This window comes from Microtus oregoni, unplaced genomic scaffold, assembly GCF_018167655.1.
Source record: "Microtus oregoni isolate MIOR12 unplaced genomic scaffold, Mior012 000017F_ref0000208, whole genome shotgun sequence".
NCBI lineage: Eukaryota > Metazoa > Chordata > Mammalia > Rodentia > Cricetidae > Microtus > Microtus oregoni.
The window spans coordinates 5,747,582-5,763,405 of NW_024543076.1; the positions used below are offsets into that span (position 1 = coordinate 5,747,582).

The 15,824-nt window shown below is 51.4% G+C and overlaps 1 protein-coding gene across 2 annotated transcripts; it reads right to left on the reverse strand.

Annotated features, from left to right (window-relative positions):
• Positions 1-2,843: 2,843 nt before the first annotated feature.
• Dnajb5 (DnaJ heat shock protein family (Hsp40) member B5) lies at positions 2,844-11,447 on the reverse strand. 2 transcript variants are annotated; one of them, XM_041667540.1, is made up of 4 exons: positions 11,329-11,447; positions 8,035-8,279; positions 4,390-4,991; positions 2,844-4,236 (listed from the first exon to the last, which is right to left on the reverse strand). In XM_041667540.1, exons 2-4 carry the CDS (start codon positions 8,243-8,245, stop codon positions 4,003-4,005), a joined length of 1,047 nt encoding a protein of 348 aa, XP_041523474.1. In that variant the 5' UTR covers positions 8,246-8,279; positions 11,329-11,447; the 3' UTR covers positions 2,844-4,002. The 2 variants fall into 2 exon arrangements, with proteins under 2 accessions (XP_041523474.1, XP_041523471.1); XM_041667537.1 differs by lacking the exon at positions 11,329-11,447 and adding an exon at positions 10,384-10,578.
• Positions 11,448-15,824: the final 4,377 nt, after the last annotated feature.

Sequence of the window (15,824 nt, forward strand, 5' to 3'; positions counted from 1 at the left end):
TAATAAGTTCTCACATCAAATTTGGAGAATTTTCAGCCATTTCATCTTCCTCTTTCTTCTCCTCCTTTTCTTACCTTCCTTCTAGTGCTAGGGAATCTAACCCAAGACTTTTGCACATTTCTTACTTTCTCTCCTCTGTTTCTAGAACTTCTATTATTTACATTTTGCTTGGTGGTGTTTCATGGGTCAAAGGTTTTCTCCCCCTTTCTTTATTATTTTCTCTCTCTCTCTCTCTTTATTTATTTATTATGTATATAACATTCTGCCTCCATGTATGCCCACACCACCAGAAGAGGGCACCAGATCTCATTACAAATGGTTACGAGCCACCATGTGGTTGCTGGGAATTGAACTCAGGACCTCAGGAACAGCAGCCTGTGCTCTTAACCACTGAGCCATCTCTCCAGCCCCCTCTCTCTATTCTTCAAATTGAATAATTTCATTGACCTATTTTTTTTTTTCCTGAGACAGGGTTTCTCTATGCAACAGCACTGGCTGACCTGGAACTCGCTTTGTAGACCAGGCTGTTTTCAAACTCACAGAGATCCACCTGCCTTTGCCTCCCAAGTGCTGGGGTTAAAGGAGTGAGCCACCACACCCGACTCATTGACTTATCTTTAAGTTTACTGGCTTTTGTCTGTCTTCCTAATCTGTTAATATGCCTATCAAAAATTTCATTTCAGATATTGTATTTTTCAACTCCAAAATTTCAATCTGTTGACTTAAAAACGTCTCTCTGTATTTTCCTTTCTTCTTTGTGTGTGTGTGAGTTTTTTTTTTTTGAGACAGTTTCTCTGTGTAGCCTTGGCTGTGTATTTTACTTTCTTCTATGCATGAATGTTTTGCTTGAATGTATGACTGTGCACCAATCCATGCAGTGGCTTAAGGAAGCCAGAAGAGGGCATACGCTCACCCAACTGTGAGCCAGTTGTGAGAGGGCGCTCTATAACAGACTGCGGCTGTGGAGGGGCAGTGCTCAGGAGCAGAAAGCTAGAGCACATCACAGAGAGCAGCAGCTTTTCAGTTTCCTCTTTAGAAGGATATTGGAGATTTGGAAATTCGCTCGTAATCCAAAGAGGCTCAGGAGAAGTGAGGTCCAAGTCACAGTCAGAGATCCTGACATCCAGTGAGCTGAGAGGTGTCCAGAAACTAATGTTTGAGTGACTGAGTGACTCCAATGGCTAAGATGGTTCACGATCAGGGTAGCCGAGTCTAAAGACATCTTATTGTCATACAAAAATGGAAAAATGATTGCCATAGTTGTTATTACAGAAACACACACACACACACACACACACACACACACACACACACAATCACTCACATACACTAAAAACTTAAATCCAATAAAGATCCACCCAAGAAACACTCCCTAGTTTCTTTATTTATAAAGTTCTACCCTGCATTCCCCTTCCTTTCTCCTTCCTCCTCTTTCTAGTGTGTGTGTGATATGCATTTCAACAGAAGCTTATCTTGCCTCAGGTAGCCTGTTTTCTAGGATCTCAGGGTCCCGTGGTCCCAGAAGAGTGTGTTCAGTGAAAATATGAAGATAGGACAATTTCTTAGGTCCTGTGTGTTCACAGAAGGGCCGGAAGGAGAATTCTGGTCCAGGACATTCAGATCCTCAAGTTTTAGGTCTCAGGGAAGACACAAGATAATATTTAGCCTCAAGTGAGTGAGAACACTTTAGAATTCCCAATGAAGGAGAGAATGAAGTAGAATTACGCAGAGTGGGGTCCACCCTGCCCATAGCAGACATCTTTGTGATCCAGAACCCCTGGTTTGGGGAGTAGTAGAAGAGCCTCCCACAGGAAGTGGGAGGACAGGAGCCTTTGTCAGTGTTTCTGCACAGGATGAAGAAAGGTCAGAAAGGTTCCAAGAATCCCAGTGTCCACCTGTGGGGGGCCAGGCCCAGCAGAAGGCAGCTATCCTTGTGCTACTGGGGAAGTGGTCTCAAGACTGTCTTGGGCCTCTCTCTAGCAGTGTGACTGGCATACTTGAAGGTAGCCATTCCTGTAACCACAGGGTTCGTTCCTACCCAGACCCAAGGGGAAAAGGCAGTGGCCTTTTTGTAGTATTAACCAGACTCTGAGATTCAGGGTTGTCTAGCAGGGACAGGCAAGTCAGGCACCAGGACAGACATCCTCAGAAAATGGTGTGATTCAAGGAGTAGCAACTCTGGTTAGTGCCCTTCGCAGAACCCAGATCCCCAGCCAGTCCTGCCAGCATGCTCTAGCTACATTCTTTGTACCCAAACTTTAAAAAAAATTAGTTTTATTATTTTTAATTAATTGTGCATGTGAATGAATGCAGGTTCCCGAGGAGACCAGGGTTGTCAGGTTCCCCTGGGCTACTGTGAGCTACTTGATGTGTGTCCTGGGAACTGAACTTGGCTCCTCTGTAAGAACAGGAAGTGCTCTTAGCCGTTGAGCCATCTCTCCAGCCCACTTGGTGGCCAAACTGTCTTTGGGAGTGTGCCTGTTCTCGTCAGTCAGAAAGTCCTCCATTCCCTCCAAGGAATAAAATGTCTCTAATTCAAAGAGAACGTTCAGACAAGTCTGTTAGCTCTCATGTTGACACAGCTTCTGAAGAGAACAGGCTCTGTTTCTCACAGCCAAGGTCATCTTCTCCACAGACAGCTGGACTGTGGCTTCTAGCTTTGTTGTTTGGGGTATATATTCCAGAACTCCAAAAAGTCAGAGCTTACAGGAAGAAGGGGTCGGCTTCGGCTTAGACTGAGGTTGTTTGGTTTTTCTGGGAGTGATCAGGTCTCTGGAAGGAGTCTGACAGTGCCCCTGCATTCCTGCCTGCACCCCGGGGGCCCTGCTCCTGTTCAGAGGCCATATTTTTAAAATACTTTATTTTTTTCATAATACTGTCATTACAAAAAAATACAAAAAACTACTATAAAAACATTCAGGGGCTTGTCAAAGTGAGAAAACCTAAAGACCCCACCCCAGGACCAGCTGAAGCAGTCTTCTCCCATCTCCTTCACTATTAGACTTTTATACAACTGTGGGAGTGAGGTGGGGGTCACACAGGTAGAGAGGGGCTGGAAATCTCCGACAAGCCTCCAGAAAGGTAAGAAATAAGTAGCTTCACATATCACAAAAGTGGGGTTTGGAAGTTTGGGGTGGCTAGACCCTGAGTTCAGAGATGTGGGGAGGAACCTATAATCCTGAATCTCTTGGTGGGGAGTAGCTGCCACCTGACCCCAAAGCCCTTTCCTTCCTGACCGTGGCTGGGAGATGGGTCCTGCCCCACCTCTTAGCTGTAATGCTTCAGCCCCTCTTTTCTCTATTCTTGAACACTCCTCAGAGCAGCGGGGGAGCGGACCCTCCAACTTGGTGGGTGTAGGGCAGGGCAGCTGTTGGGGAGGCTCCTGAGTGGTGGTTCACCTCCCTGCCCCAAATGAAAAAGTGTCTCGTGCTCAATGAATGGCCTTGTTCATAGGTAACGACCTCTCCTTCCTATGTCCTCTCCTCTTGTCTCCCAGAGAGACACAGACCACTTCAGGCAAGTGCTTCGTGTGCATGAATACTTGTGGGTTAGTCTTGGACACTACAGACCTGGGGGGGGGGGTCCTTTCTGTCCTCTTTCTCCAGAAACAGGAGGACGCCAAAGGGAAGGGAGAGGAAAGGGTTAGCAAGGCTGAGAGAGGGGAGGAGGGCATGCTATTTACAGGCATGGACAAGGACTCTAGATCTTCAAGTAGCACTCAAGTCACTCTCCAGCCCCTGGAGTGGGGACTGGATTCAAAGCTAGTGACAGAAAATTGACCCCTGGCCTGGGCTAGCTCTCCCCACCTCCCTCCCATTCCCCCAAAGCAGCCCAGCTCTGAAAGGGGTTGGGGACAGGAACGTTTTCCTGAAAATCAGTGGCTTTTTTGTTTGAGTTTTAGAAAAGTGCCAGTGTCCAGTGGACATCCAGCCGGGTCCCCATGAGATGGGGTGAGTGTGAGGGTATTGCTGTGGTAGGCTCCAGACTGGCCGGGGGCAGAGCCTAGGAGCAGGGTAGGTGCTGCTTAAGGATCTGCCGGGTCTGTGGTGTTAATCTGTCTGGGAATCGAACTTTGAACTCAACAATAAGGTCTCCCCGCTGAGTGGGCACCTTGGGGAAGGGGAGGCCCTCCCCACGGAGTCTCTTCACGGTGCCTGGCTTGATTACATCATTGCAGGGCAAAGGGATCACTCGGCCATCAATGGTGGGAATGTTCACAGTGCAGCCACACAGCGCCTGGGGAAAACAAGGCAGAGAGTGAGGCAAAGGGAGGCGGAGAGTGGGGAGAAAGGAAGAAGATGTACACAGGGTGTGGGAGATGTGAGAAAGGAAAGAGACACTTCCTATCAGACAGACAGACAGACAGACACACACGCGCGCGCGTCCCACCTCCTTGAGGCTGATCAGCGCACTGTAGAGCACATTGGTGCCATCTCGGCGGAAGTGTGCATGAGGCTTGTCTTTGAGCACGAAGACAATGTCGGCTGGGATGTTGTCAGGTGTGGCATCACCCTCTTTGGGGAAGGTGATCTTGGTACCTTCCTTCCAGCCACGCTTGATGACGATGTGCAGGATTTTGTCCTCAGTGCGCACAGTTCGCCCATCAGGGTTAAGGCGCCGTCTTGTGATCTTCATACGCTTAGTGGAGCCATGGTAGATCTCCTCCAGGGACACCCGAAGCTCATGCACCACAGGGGGGTCCTGCACCTTGCGCCGGGGGTACAGCTGTTCTGGAGCTCGCCTTGGACCCCTACTCAGCCCATTGAAGCCAAAGCGGCCAAAGGCACCAAATGGGTCCTCATCTTCATCCACATCCATGTCATCTGGGTCAAAGCCACTGAAGGGCCGAGTGGAGCGGCTGCTGGCAAAGAAGATATCGAAGGGGTTGGAGCCACCAAAGAAGGAAGCAAAGGTGGCATGAGGGTCCCCATGAAAGGTGTAGTGAAAGGAGCCACCGGAGCCACCTGACGTACCACCGCCGGTCTTGAGGCCTAAAGGGGAGGAGAAATTAGGGGCAGTGTGGCCCATCCTGGCCCCATCCCAGTCTTTCCCCTGCCTGCTAAGCTGCCAGTTCATGGACCTAGAGAAAGAAGCAATCTTTAACTCCCGCAGAGAGGTTAACAGTATAAAACGTGTTGGACAAAATTCATATCCACTCAACTACATATTTAGGAGCAGATATCTGGGTATGGTGGTGCATATCTGTAACCTCAATATTCAAAAGACTGGGTAGGGGGACTGAGAGTTTCAGGTCAGTCTGGGTTGTGCGGTGAGACCTGGTCTCAAAACACAAACCCAGGCAACCTGCATCTTGAGATTCCATCAGGCTAGTTAGCCAGTGAGTTGAAAAGTTAGGACTAGGGGACTTAGGAGATAGCCTCTGTTATGTAATCCTTCCCACTTACTCAGTCCAAACATGCCTCATAAAAGCTTGGGCAGCTGGCCTCATATCACATGACAGACTATACCTGACTCCCAAATCCCTGTTTACTTCCCAAGACACACAGAGCTAGAAACAAGCAGACAGGGTTTGACCACAGAGGGGCTAGTAAGTGACCTATCCTAAATGACGCATGGACACAAGCCAGGAGGAACCCTGCTTTGGTTCCTCTTCATTCTTCCCTAACTTTTGCTCCAACAGGAAAGCAAGAGGTCTCAAAAAACAAGGGAGCTCATTGACATGGAAATGGAAAACAATTTTTCTAGAAAAAACTCAATTACTTTCTTCCCATACTCTGGTCCCATGACACACAGCTTCAGAGACTGTCATTCACATATTGTACAGACATAGGCGCCAAAGGACCAGCTTCCCCAGAGTGACACCACACCAGCCCTGCATCTCACAGCTAATGTGGAGCAACCACCACACAGTGGGCTGACCGCAGATGCTCTCTGGAGTTGGGTCTTGTCTCAGGGACTCGGATTTCTGGATGGTATTTTTATGGTAGTGGGAAGTATGGGGGAGAGGATTAACACAGACTGATTCAGGGCTGGGGCCCCTCTCATTGAGACTTATTTATTTATTTAGTGCTTCTGGGATGGATCCTAGGGCTTCGTGTACTGTGCTCTAGCACTAGACTGTATTCTTAGCCCTCTTTGAGCCTTTTATCTAAAATTTCAGCCGGGCGGTGGTGGCGCACGCCTTTAATCCCAGCACTCGGGAGGCAGAGGCAGGTGGATCTCTGTGAGTTCGAGACCAGCCTGGTCTACAAGAGCTAGTTCCAGGATAGGCTCCAAAACCACAGAGAAACCCTGTCTCGAAAAACCAAAAAAAAAAAAAAAAATTTCAATTGGCCTTGGGAACCTGGGCCTAAGCTATCCTCTTATTTCATGGGACCACGAGGACGGGTTTGGGTTTGATTAGAGAGGGCAAGCAAGCAAATAGCAGGCATTCAGGGGCTTGTGGCTACTGCCTCTGAACCTCTCACCTAAGACTTGGGGTCTGTTCTTCTGTTAAAGGCTAGCTACGAAGCAAGTTTACGAAGCTAGGCAGAGCTTGCTGAGAGAGCAGGAGGCTGGACTGAGAACAAGAGGTGGGTAATTCTCACTGTGGGGACTCTACCACACCACCCCACTTCAAAGAGAACAACTTGTCCCAAGCCAGAGCTGCACACACACTCTGTGCACAATTGTTCTGGCTGGCTGGTGAGGAAGAGGCAGAGTAGACAGAAATAGACCTGACTTTCCAAGGCAGTCTCTCCCTCCTCCAACCCAGAGGTCTTCCCTGGGCCACAGAGATCTACACCAGAACCTAGGGGCTCTGCCTAGGGTTCGAGTCTGGAGGTTTCCTTCACTTGGGCTTGGGCTTGTATGTGGTGGGGGAGGAAGTTTCTCAGTAGCTTCTCCAGCTCCTTCTCTTAACAAAGGTTAGGTTAAGTGCAGGATTAAATGCAATCCCGAGACAGGCCACGTGAGGCGTGGCGCCTGCACTGCCTGTCTTCTTTCCCCACTCGCATCCTTCCCATCCTCCCTCCCTAGTTGGGAGAATGCTGGGGATTCAAGCAGGTGCCTGATCTCTCTGAGAATTGGCAAGTCTAGGAATGATCAGGGGAAAATGGAATAAGCTCACAGCATGGAGACTAAAAAGAGGGGGCTGGGAAGACAGGGCAAATGGAGGAAAGCGGCAGAGACGAACACGACACAAAATGAAGAGGGGACGGAAGGAGCATGCTCTTGAGCCCCTGCCTTTAGTCAGGCATGGTACATGCCATTAGCTGGTCTCATTCTAAGCACACGCTGGGGAAGGTGAAGAGGCGGACAGTGTGAGAGAATGATGCATGTCGTTAGGAGGAAGGACAGGTCTTCCCAGGAAGGAGAGTCCTCAGCTGTGACAATGTCTCTTAATATAGCCTGACAGGTGCCTGTGGCTGGCGGGTGGCAGGCGGGCCCTGAGGGGCAGGCCCAGAATTAGCAGCTACATCATGCCCGTGGGATGTGCTGGGAGGAGCCACGCTCTTAGAGGCTTTATTTGGGCCTTTCCTGCTGTCCGCCCTGTGCATGTCCACCAGCTGCCCTAGGGATGGGGTAAGATGCCAGCAACATCTCCCCTTCCACTCCTGGATCCCTGCCACTTCCTCTGGGAGACAAATCTGTGCTGCTGGCCCGAAGTGGCCAAGGGTTGGGGGATGGTGGCCACAACCATTTCCACTCAGAACTCTAGTGGTTAATTCCCTGGCTGTTCAAGGGCCAGACTTTTATGCTGATGAATGTAAATGCCGTCCTCAGAGAGTCACGGCTGGCTCTCACCAACCTTTCAGATCAGCCAATGAAGCAGCGGGGACTTCAGGCAGGACTAATAAGGCTGGGAAGGAAAGAAGGTAGGAGGAGAGGGGGAGGAGGCCTCTGGCTCAGACTCCAGCCTCTCTAGGGCTAGAAGGGGACAAGGGAGGGGGAAGAGATAGATGGGGAGGAGAGTGAGCAGGGACCAGGTAGTGAGTGAGTGGGCTGTGCTCTAAGGAAACTTGCCTTCTTCACCACACTAGGAGAGCTGGCTCACCCAGGGGTCCAGGTTTGGGCCGCTGTACACCTTCTTACCTTCCTCCCCATACTGGTCATACAGGCTCCGTTTCTTAGGGTCACTCAGCACGTCATAGGCCTCAGCAATCTCCTTAAACTTCTCCTCAGCATTGGGCTCTTTGTTCTTGTCTGGGTGGTATTTCAAGGCCATCTTCCGATAGGCTTTCTTGATCTCATCCTCATTGGCCCCTGACGGGATTCCGAGAATCTTGTAATAATCTTTTCCCATCACAGCCACTGGACCGGTGCTGGGCTCCTTGTTTCTGAAAGAACCCAAGTCCAGTCTTTGGTACCCTGTTCTCTACAGTCCAGCCCCACTCCTGATGATCCTGCAATCCTTAAAATGACTCCCTGTGTGACCTTCAATAGGTCATGCCTGTCCTCTGGGCCTCTCTCTCCCCATCTGTACAATGAAAGTCTTGGGCTAGATGATGCCTTCCAGCTCTGACATGCTAGGATTCTGTGATCCTTTGTGGTCCACTTCTTGGGGCCAGCCTGAGGACCCCTGGGAGGCCCTTCTGAGTGAGATGGCTCTGTAGACTGACAGACTCACAGAAGCTGGCGAAGGTCAGAGGACTGAGTGAGGTCACCTGAACTTCGTAGTCTTCCTACGCCACACCTCAGGCATGGTGCCCGGACTGAGGACAGCTAGGGTTAGTAGCCCAGGACGGGGACCAGGCTCCAGTCTTTGGCCAAGTTGAACCAGAGTATGGGAGTTTGGAGTCTTTTCTGCCACTGGGGACCCTAGATCTCTCTACCCTTTCTCTCCAGACTATACTAAGGTACACGTGTAACTCAGATCACAGGATGACTCACAGCCTTGGAACCTGCTGTTTCTAACACCCTCATTAGCAAGGGGGGGCACTGTCTATCCCTCGTTTCCCGGCATCTACGCCCTGACGTGGGAATACATGTCTACATGGCCTAAGCACCAACGGTAGTGAACAAAAGCACCAGAGAAAAGGCTTTCTTAAGCCTCGCTGCCAGGAGACAGATGGACATCAACCACCTTGTCCTAAACACCTTTGTTGAAGCCCCTCCTCTACCTGCTCCTACCATTTAGGACCTGACTCCTCCGATAACCCCTCTGAGTGGGGTTCACAGACACCAATGTACTCTTCCGCTCTAGCCTGCTCTCATTAATGGATCTGTGGACAATATGAAGGGAGTGGCCAGATGCTGTTCTTTAGCATTTTTTGAGGGGTAGCCAGCCCTTGTCAAAACAGGGAGAACCAGAGTCTTTCCAGCAATGTCTGGCAGCCACAGCTGAGGCCTGTTTTTCTGACCCTACTACTTCACAGTAGTGAGGTGTACAAGGTATCTTGGCAGGAAGGACTAAGGGCTATGTCGGGGTAAAGCCTCGGGGGCTCCAGGTATGCAGGGAGAATGGCCTTAGCTCCTGGCCCTATAGGGCCTGCTGCAGGTGGCTAGGTTGACTCATGGCTCTGGGAGTCACCTCACTCTGACAAAGAGAAGGCACCATAGAGGCGGGTACTCCCCCATTTCCCCACACCAGCATGTCACGCCTGTGGGGGAGACAGGAGTTGGGGGAGGCAGAGAAGAAAGAGCATCTGGGGGAGGGCAGCCATTTTCGGAAGCGGCATTAGCAGTCTGAGAGGGAGATGGGGTGGTCTGCCATCTTTTCCTCAGCCCACACTTTCTTTACCCCTGGATTGAAAGAAACCTAGAACAGCAACAGGGTGCCAGAAAACTCCAGCAGGTTCTAGGCAGAGGGGCAAGTGGCATAGCCTACAAGCCCGCCCACCTTTTGTGGTCCTTTCATTACCTCTTCACCACTGCCAGCTTCCTCCCTGGCATCCACCTGCTAGCTATTCTCGACCCATAATTCTCTTGCCTCCACAGACACAGGGCAAACTCTCGGGACCTGCCTCCTTTCCCACCTTTCCACCCTCCTTCCCTCTCCCTCCCCGCAAGCCACGTGGCAGAATGACAAAGGAGCACCATGGCATGGCTCTGTCTTTGATGAATGAGGAATATGTTGGGGTAGAGCTAGGAATGAAAAAAATAAGGATAAAGAGCGAAAGGGACTGTCAAGGACAGGGAGGAGCGGGTACTGACAGAGGGCATGAGAGATGACAAAGGAAATGGCCGAAGTGGAAAATAGGTGACCAATGGCTTGAGAGGGAGAAGGGAGGAATTGAAATATCGGAGATGGTGTGGAAACAAAGAGTTTGAGACAGATGAATGATATGGGGGACAATTCATTCAAACGATCAGGTGGGGTCAAAGGATGTCACAGGGTGAGATGAGGATGCAAGGGAGGAAGGAGGGAGGTAGTGCAGGGAATGGCTGATGTGGAGAATCGACTCGGCATGGGTATGAGTGCCCTTCTCAGGAGGGACTTACCGAAACTTTACAAACCCATTCAGCGTCCACGCTCGAAGTTTTAAGGGCTCCAGCTGAATTTTAAACATCAAGCTGGCTAAGAAGTCTTCTCCCCAGAAGTGTGGGAAGCTCCGGAAAGCTCCTCGAGCCTGTAGTGGGGGTGCTGCTGAGGGTGGGCAGGAGAGCACTGTGCGCTTAAACATGCCCAGCCAAGCCCCTCACCTCTGATCGCTCCACCGGAGCCTGCTTGGGACGCTGTAGCTCTGGCAGCCACCTCCTCAGATTCTCAGAGGCCCTTGCCCAGCAAGGCCTGTCCCGTGCCGCAGGAGCTGGACCTGATCCCCAGGTGCGGAGTGGAGGGAGAGGGTCCAGCGGCCACCTGCTCTCAGGTACAGCAGTGTCTGGCTGAATGTGAGTGGCTGTATGGCTGTGTGACAGTGAGGCTGGAAGTGACAGTATGTGCTTGTAGAGTGGCAGCGTGTGTACCTGTGACAGGTGTGATAGTGAAGGCCTGAGAGGCAGTGAGCTCCTCTCGCCTCTCTGGGGAGGACCTAAGTCCAATCTCCAAGAATCTACTCAATGAAGTCACTGACGGGGAGTCTCCTCCTCCGCAGATGGGCGGGGAGGGGAGGGGCTGAGCCGAGCCAGGCCCGGACAAAAGGCGCGGCGGGGAGAGGAAGGAAGGGGGTTCGGGCGGGGGAGGGGGTCGGTGATGTCACCCCAGCTGGCTGGCTGGCCTGCTCAGAAACGCCTCTGCCCGGGGCAACCCAATCCGACCCGACCCAGCCCGACCCTCGTCGCAGACACCCAGCACCTGGCAGACCCCAAGCTTCCAGGCCCCAACACCCCTATGGCAGAGGAGGCTATGGACCCTCGGTGTCCCCTGTCCCCCCCCCCTCCGGCTCCGGACCTGTCTTCTCGACGCCCCACTCCCGGGACCCCCGAGTCCTCGCTCAGCGCCCTCACCGGTGAGGAGCTGCGGGCGCCGCCGCGGTCCTTCTATCAGCCGCTGCCCCCTCCCCCGGCTCCGGCTCCGCCGCCTCCACTCGGGACAGGAGTCGCCTGCCCGCCGGCCGCAGACAGCGGGACCGGGAGCCCGCCCCCACGGCTCCGCCTCCGGGCTTCCCATTGTACTGTCTTCCCGTCACTCAGCTCAGACTCTGCTATGATTGGACATCTCTCAACGAGCGTCCGGGTGATAGCCACCCCTTCTCCGCCCCTGTCACCCGGCCACACGCGCACACATTCCGGGCAGTGATTGGTGTGGGTGTGATTGGTGCCGTCCGGAATCAATCAACCACACCTCTTCTCCATCTCGTCATGTCATTGGTGAAAAGGACAGAGGGCGTCAACTCCAGGCGCCCTTTGATTTTATTGGCTCATCCCTGTGACTTCGACCCAAGTCAGCCGGGCAACTATATTAGTCCAGTTTCCAGTATGAGGTGAGCCGTGCTGGCAACTGCTTCAGTCCAGGGAGAACCTTCTGGAATGAGTTCGGCCTCAAAGACCACCTAATAGGAAAACTGCGTTCTCCACTTGGCGGTGACACCAGTCATTCTTTCCTTTCTTCATTTAGGAGAGTCGAAGGATAGAGAGCGGGAATAGTGCACTGGGGGAGGTGTAGCCTCTCTTCTTACCATTTAGCAAATTGTGAGCCAACCTGACCTGGCCTGGTTTCGCCTTACTTTGTCTTGTTCTAAGGTTGACCTGACATGGCTTAACGGTAGCACGAAACAGACCAAGACAGACCTGAGAGTCTGTGTGCCCTTGCTACCTCCTCTCTGCACACTATAGTAACTGGTAACTCCAGGAGTGACACCTTCGTGAGTCTCTGTCCAGCTGCCTTCCGTCTTCCGTGTAGACCTTTCTCGCTGGCTGTTGACTCTCTTAGGAGCGGCCACTTCTCAGCTACTTGGAGTCCACAGAGCCCCTTATAATCAACCTTTCATCTTTGTCTTTAACTTCTTTTTCTTGCCCCCATGATACCCGTCCTTCCCTCATCCCAACATTCTGTCTTTTTATGTATCTTCCTTACTTTTTTCTTTTGTCTTATTCTTAATTTATCTCCCTATTTCTGTGGTCTGCAATATCACAGCTCATGGCTTTCCCTTTAACCCTTTACCTCAGCTTCTCATGGTCCCCTTTCTTAACCCCCCCATACACTGTCACCTCTGCTCCCCCAACCCCCCAGTAAATCATTAAATCTCAGCCCCAGTGTCCCCGATACTCAGAGCAGGCGGGGCTGCGGAGGCGGTCGCCAGCGGAAGCCGCCGCTCCAGCAGACACTGAGCTTGGCGCCCACGTTACTGTCTCCCAGGCCCATCTGTGCTGGAGGGAGCGGGGGTGGGAGGGGGTAATCTGGGGGTGAAGAGGGGGAAGGGTTCTTGGGAGATTTAGTGACAAAGAAAAGGCCTGAGAAAATGCTCTCGTCTCTCATTCTTTGACAGTTTCAAGAGACAGATTTAGATACCTAGGAGGCAAAGCAAGCTGGATAGAACTGTAAACTGAGGCTTGGACTATCTAGGCCACAGGTTAGAGCAGGAGAGGGGTCTGGGGATTTGGAGGCAAGGTCTACATATTCTTAACTACCTGTCTCTTCCCGTTGTGCCACCTGGGACTCTTGAGTGTAAAGGAATTTGAGTAAGAAAAGGAATGAGGGTGGGAAGAGGAAGCGGGGTAGAGGAGTGATGAAGGAGGGGAGATGGCATGTCAGTTTGGGAACAAGCAGGTATCTGGCTGAAGGAGGTGGGATGGGAACTGGAAAGGGGCCAGAAGAAGATAGGGTGGGAGGCAAAGAGGAAGTGAGGGGTGAGATGAAGGTGAGATAGGCTGGGGCGGAGATTGTAGGAGCAACAAAATGGGACCGAGAGACCAGAGGGGGAAGAGTGAGGAGGAAGGGATGAGGCAGCGATGAGGGGATGAAGCAGTGTGGCATGGAAATGGGCAACGTGGGAAGAGGGGCCTGGGAGTGGTACTGCCTCCTAGGATTTGGGGACCCTCACTATTCTTCCTCCTGACTTAGGGACCCCAAGAGCCCGCAGCTATGTTCCTTTCTAAATCGAGGTCTGCCTCTTGCTGCTCCTAGCCTTGTCCATGTCAGCACAGAGGCTGAGTTGCATCACCTGGCTCTGCCCCTGCTAAACTTCAGGGACTCTAGGTTTGTGTCCTTAGGAGTGAGATCCAACTCTACTGTCTGTATCACCACCGTTGCCTTCTGACCCACTATCCAGGGCATCTGAGCAAAGTGTACAGCGCAGCATGGACTCTAAGAACCTGAGTGCTGAAGTCGGTGAGCCTGTTGACCTTGGGAGACCACTCGCCCCTTTTGCGCCTCGTTTGTTCTTGGCAACTTGGCCAAGCAACAGTGGAAGCTCACAGGGCTTTTTCAAGGGTTAATTAAGGTGACACATGTAATAATGGTCTTCGTTCTGAGCTTGGCATGTGATTAATATTCAAATTAACTCTTACTGTGTGTTCAGGGCTATCTGTGTGTTGTGAGAGTGTGAGTGTGTCTGATTGGGAGTTATTTACTGTTATAATCATAATTCCATTGTAAGGGTGTATCTGCACAATTAAATGAATCATACATGTACAGGCAAGTGGCTATATGATGAAGAGGGGGGAAGTATGTGGCTACTGACACCATTTCTGCCAGTGTATGTACCCATCTGTGATCATGTTGGCTCCAAACACCCCCGCTTGTCCTCTCCGCTCACGGAGACGTCATAACCCTAGGTGTCCCTCATTTCCTCACCCTGAGGGAACCGGAACCTGTGGGCAGGGGGTGGGGGTGGGTATCAGTGAGGAGGTGTTTGAGCAGGAGCACATGTCCCCTCCCAGACTATGTATGGAAGGGGGAGCCCCCTATCTTGCACATCCCAAATCCTCCAGAGGAAGTGCTTCCCCCCCTTGGCCTGTTCCTAGTTCCCTGTCTTGTCACCATGGCAACAGTTGCCAGGAGCTCCCATGGTTGCTAAGATATGGGTGTGGGAGGATGCCAGGCCCTGTTGCTAGTAGAAACAGAATCCTGGAGGCAAGGAAGACTACCCCCACAACTGCCAGCTCTATGCAGCGACAGCACTGGCTCTTGGGCTGCCCCTTTCCCCAAATTGAACCTATGATTCATGTGTGGTAGTGTGGTGTGTGAGGAGCCTACAGTATGAATCTGGGACTGCAATGTCTTCTGAGGAGAAAGGGGGATCCTCAGTCTACCCCACCGCCATGTTTAAAGCCAGCAACTCCTTAGAGAAACTAGAGGTTGCTTTCTTCTGTTTCTCGTCTTCCCTACTGGTCCCCTGGGTCGCATCTATGTCTGGGGCTCTCCAGTGACTGGCTGCTCGTCATCAAGTGATGTTTCACCTGGCCATACGAATGCTGCTTTGAATGCAGACTGACTCCTTCCTGTGGTCAAACTCTTAGCATCTCATCTGATGCTAAGTGCTTTGTGCTGACGTATGAACATAGATTTGGTCCCACACTGAGTCCCAGCTTTGGCACCTGCTTGAGACACTGCCTCTAGCTATAATCTTGGCCAAAGCAATTCTTTGACTCCAGCCTCAGCCTTGGCTTATTTCCTAGACATAGTTAAGCCCTAATTTTAATGCTAGACACATGAACTTATTGTCATTGTCACTCTTGTCTTTTTCACTGACTGAGCACTGGCCAGCGATTTAACTCCCTGGTACTCGCTGGCACCTCCTTGAGCTTCGAGGCCGAAAGTGATCATTACCTTTGGGGTTTGAAAGATTTAATTTCTCACTTTAGGAGGAGATGGCAGTTCTAGGGATGGCCAGCAGAGGGCGAATAGCATAAGAGTCTCAAGGCAAGCTTCCAGGAGCCTACCAGTGAACTAAAGAAGTTTTAGGTTTTTGATACCTAAACTTTAAAGTCATGTGACTGCTTGAACTTACACACCTATCTTCAGATCAGCTTGGATAAGGGCTGGGAAGGTGCTTAATGTGGACTGGCTCCTCAGGTGTCAAGAGGACTCAGTACCTTGCCAGGTATCACTCTCAAACTCAGCACCTTTGTCGAATGTTTTGATGGCTTCACTGCCTCTCCTGGTGGTTAGTTGTCCTTCATTCACCTCCCAGCTAGCCTCTGTCCTTGAGACTCCTCCAGCTTTATAGATCACATTGCCAAATCCCAGCCATCTGCACCACTCATGCCCACCCTCTCCAGGACTCAGGCCTTCATGGCCTTTTCATCTGCCATGTTCGATTCCAGCTATTCAAGGCTTTCAGTCTCGTTCCAGAAGTGCTGGATATGAACAAGGCTTGAACAAGATGGCTTGCCTCAGCCGGGCAGTGGTGGTGCGCACCTTTAATCCCAGCACTCGGGAAGCAGAGGGAGGTGGATCTCTGTGAGTTCGAGGTCAACCTGGTCTGTACAAGAGCTAGTTCCAGGACAGGCTCCAAAAGCTATGGAGAAACCCTGTCTTTTTTTTTTTTTTATTTTTTATT

Coding starts and splice junctions, on each gene's coding strand:
- Dnajb5 (XM_041667537.1), bottom strand. CDS start 10,565: ATGTTTAAGCGCACAGTGCTCTCCTGCCCACCCTCAGCAGCACCCCCA. Junction 4,992..8,034: donor TGACCAGTATGGGGAGGAAG/GTAAGAAGGTGT, acceptor CCTCCCCTTTAG/GCCTCAAGACCGGCGGTGGT. Junction 4,237..4,389: donor CGCTGATCAGCCTCAAGGAG/GTGGGACGCGCG, acceptor TGTTTTCCCCAG/GCGCTGTGTGGCTGCACTGT.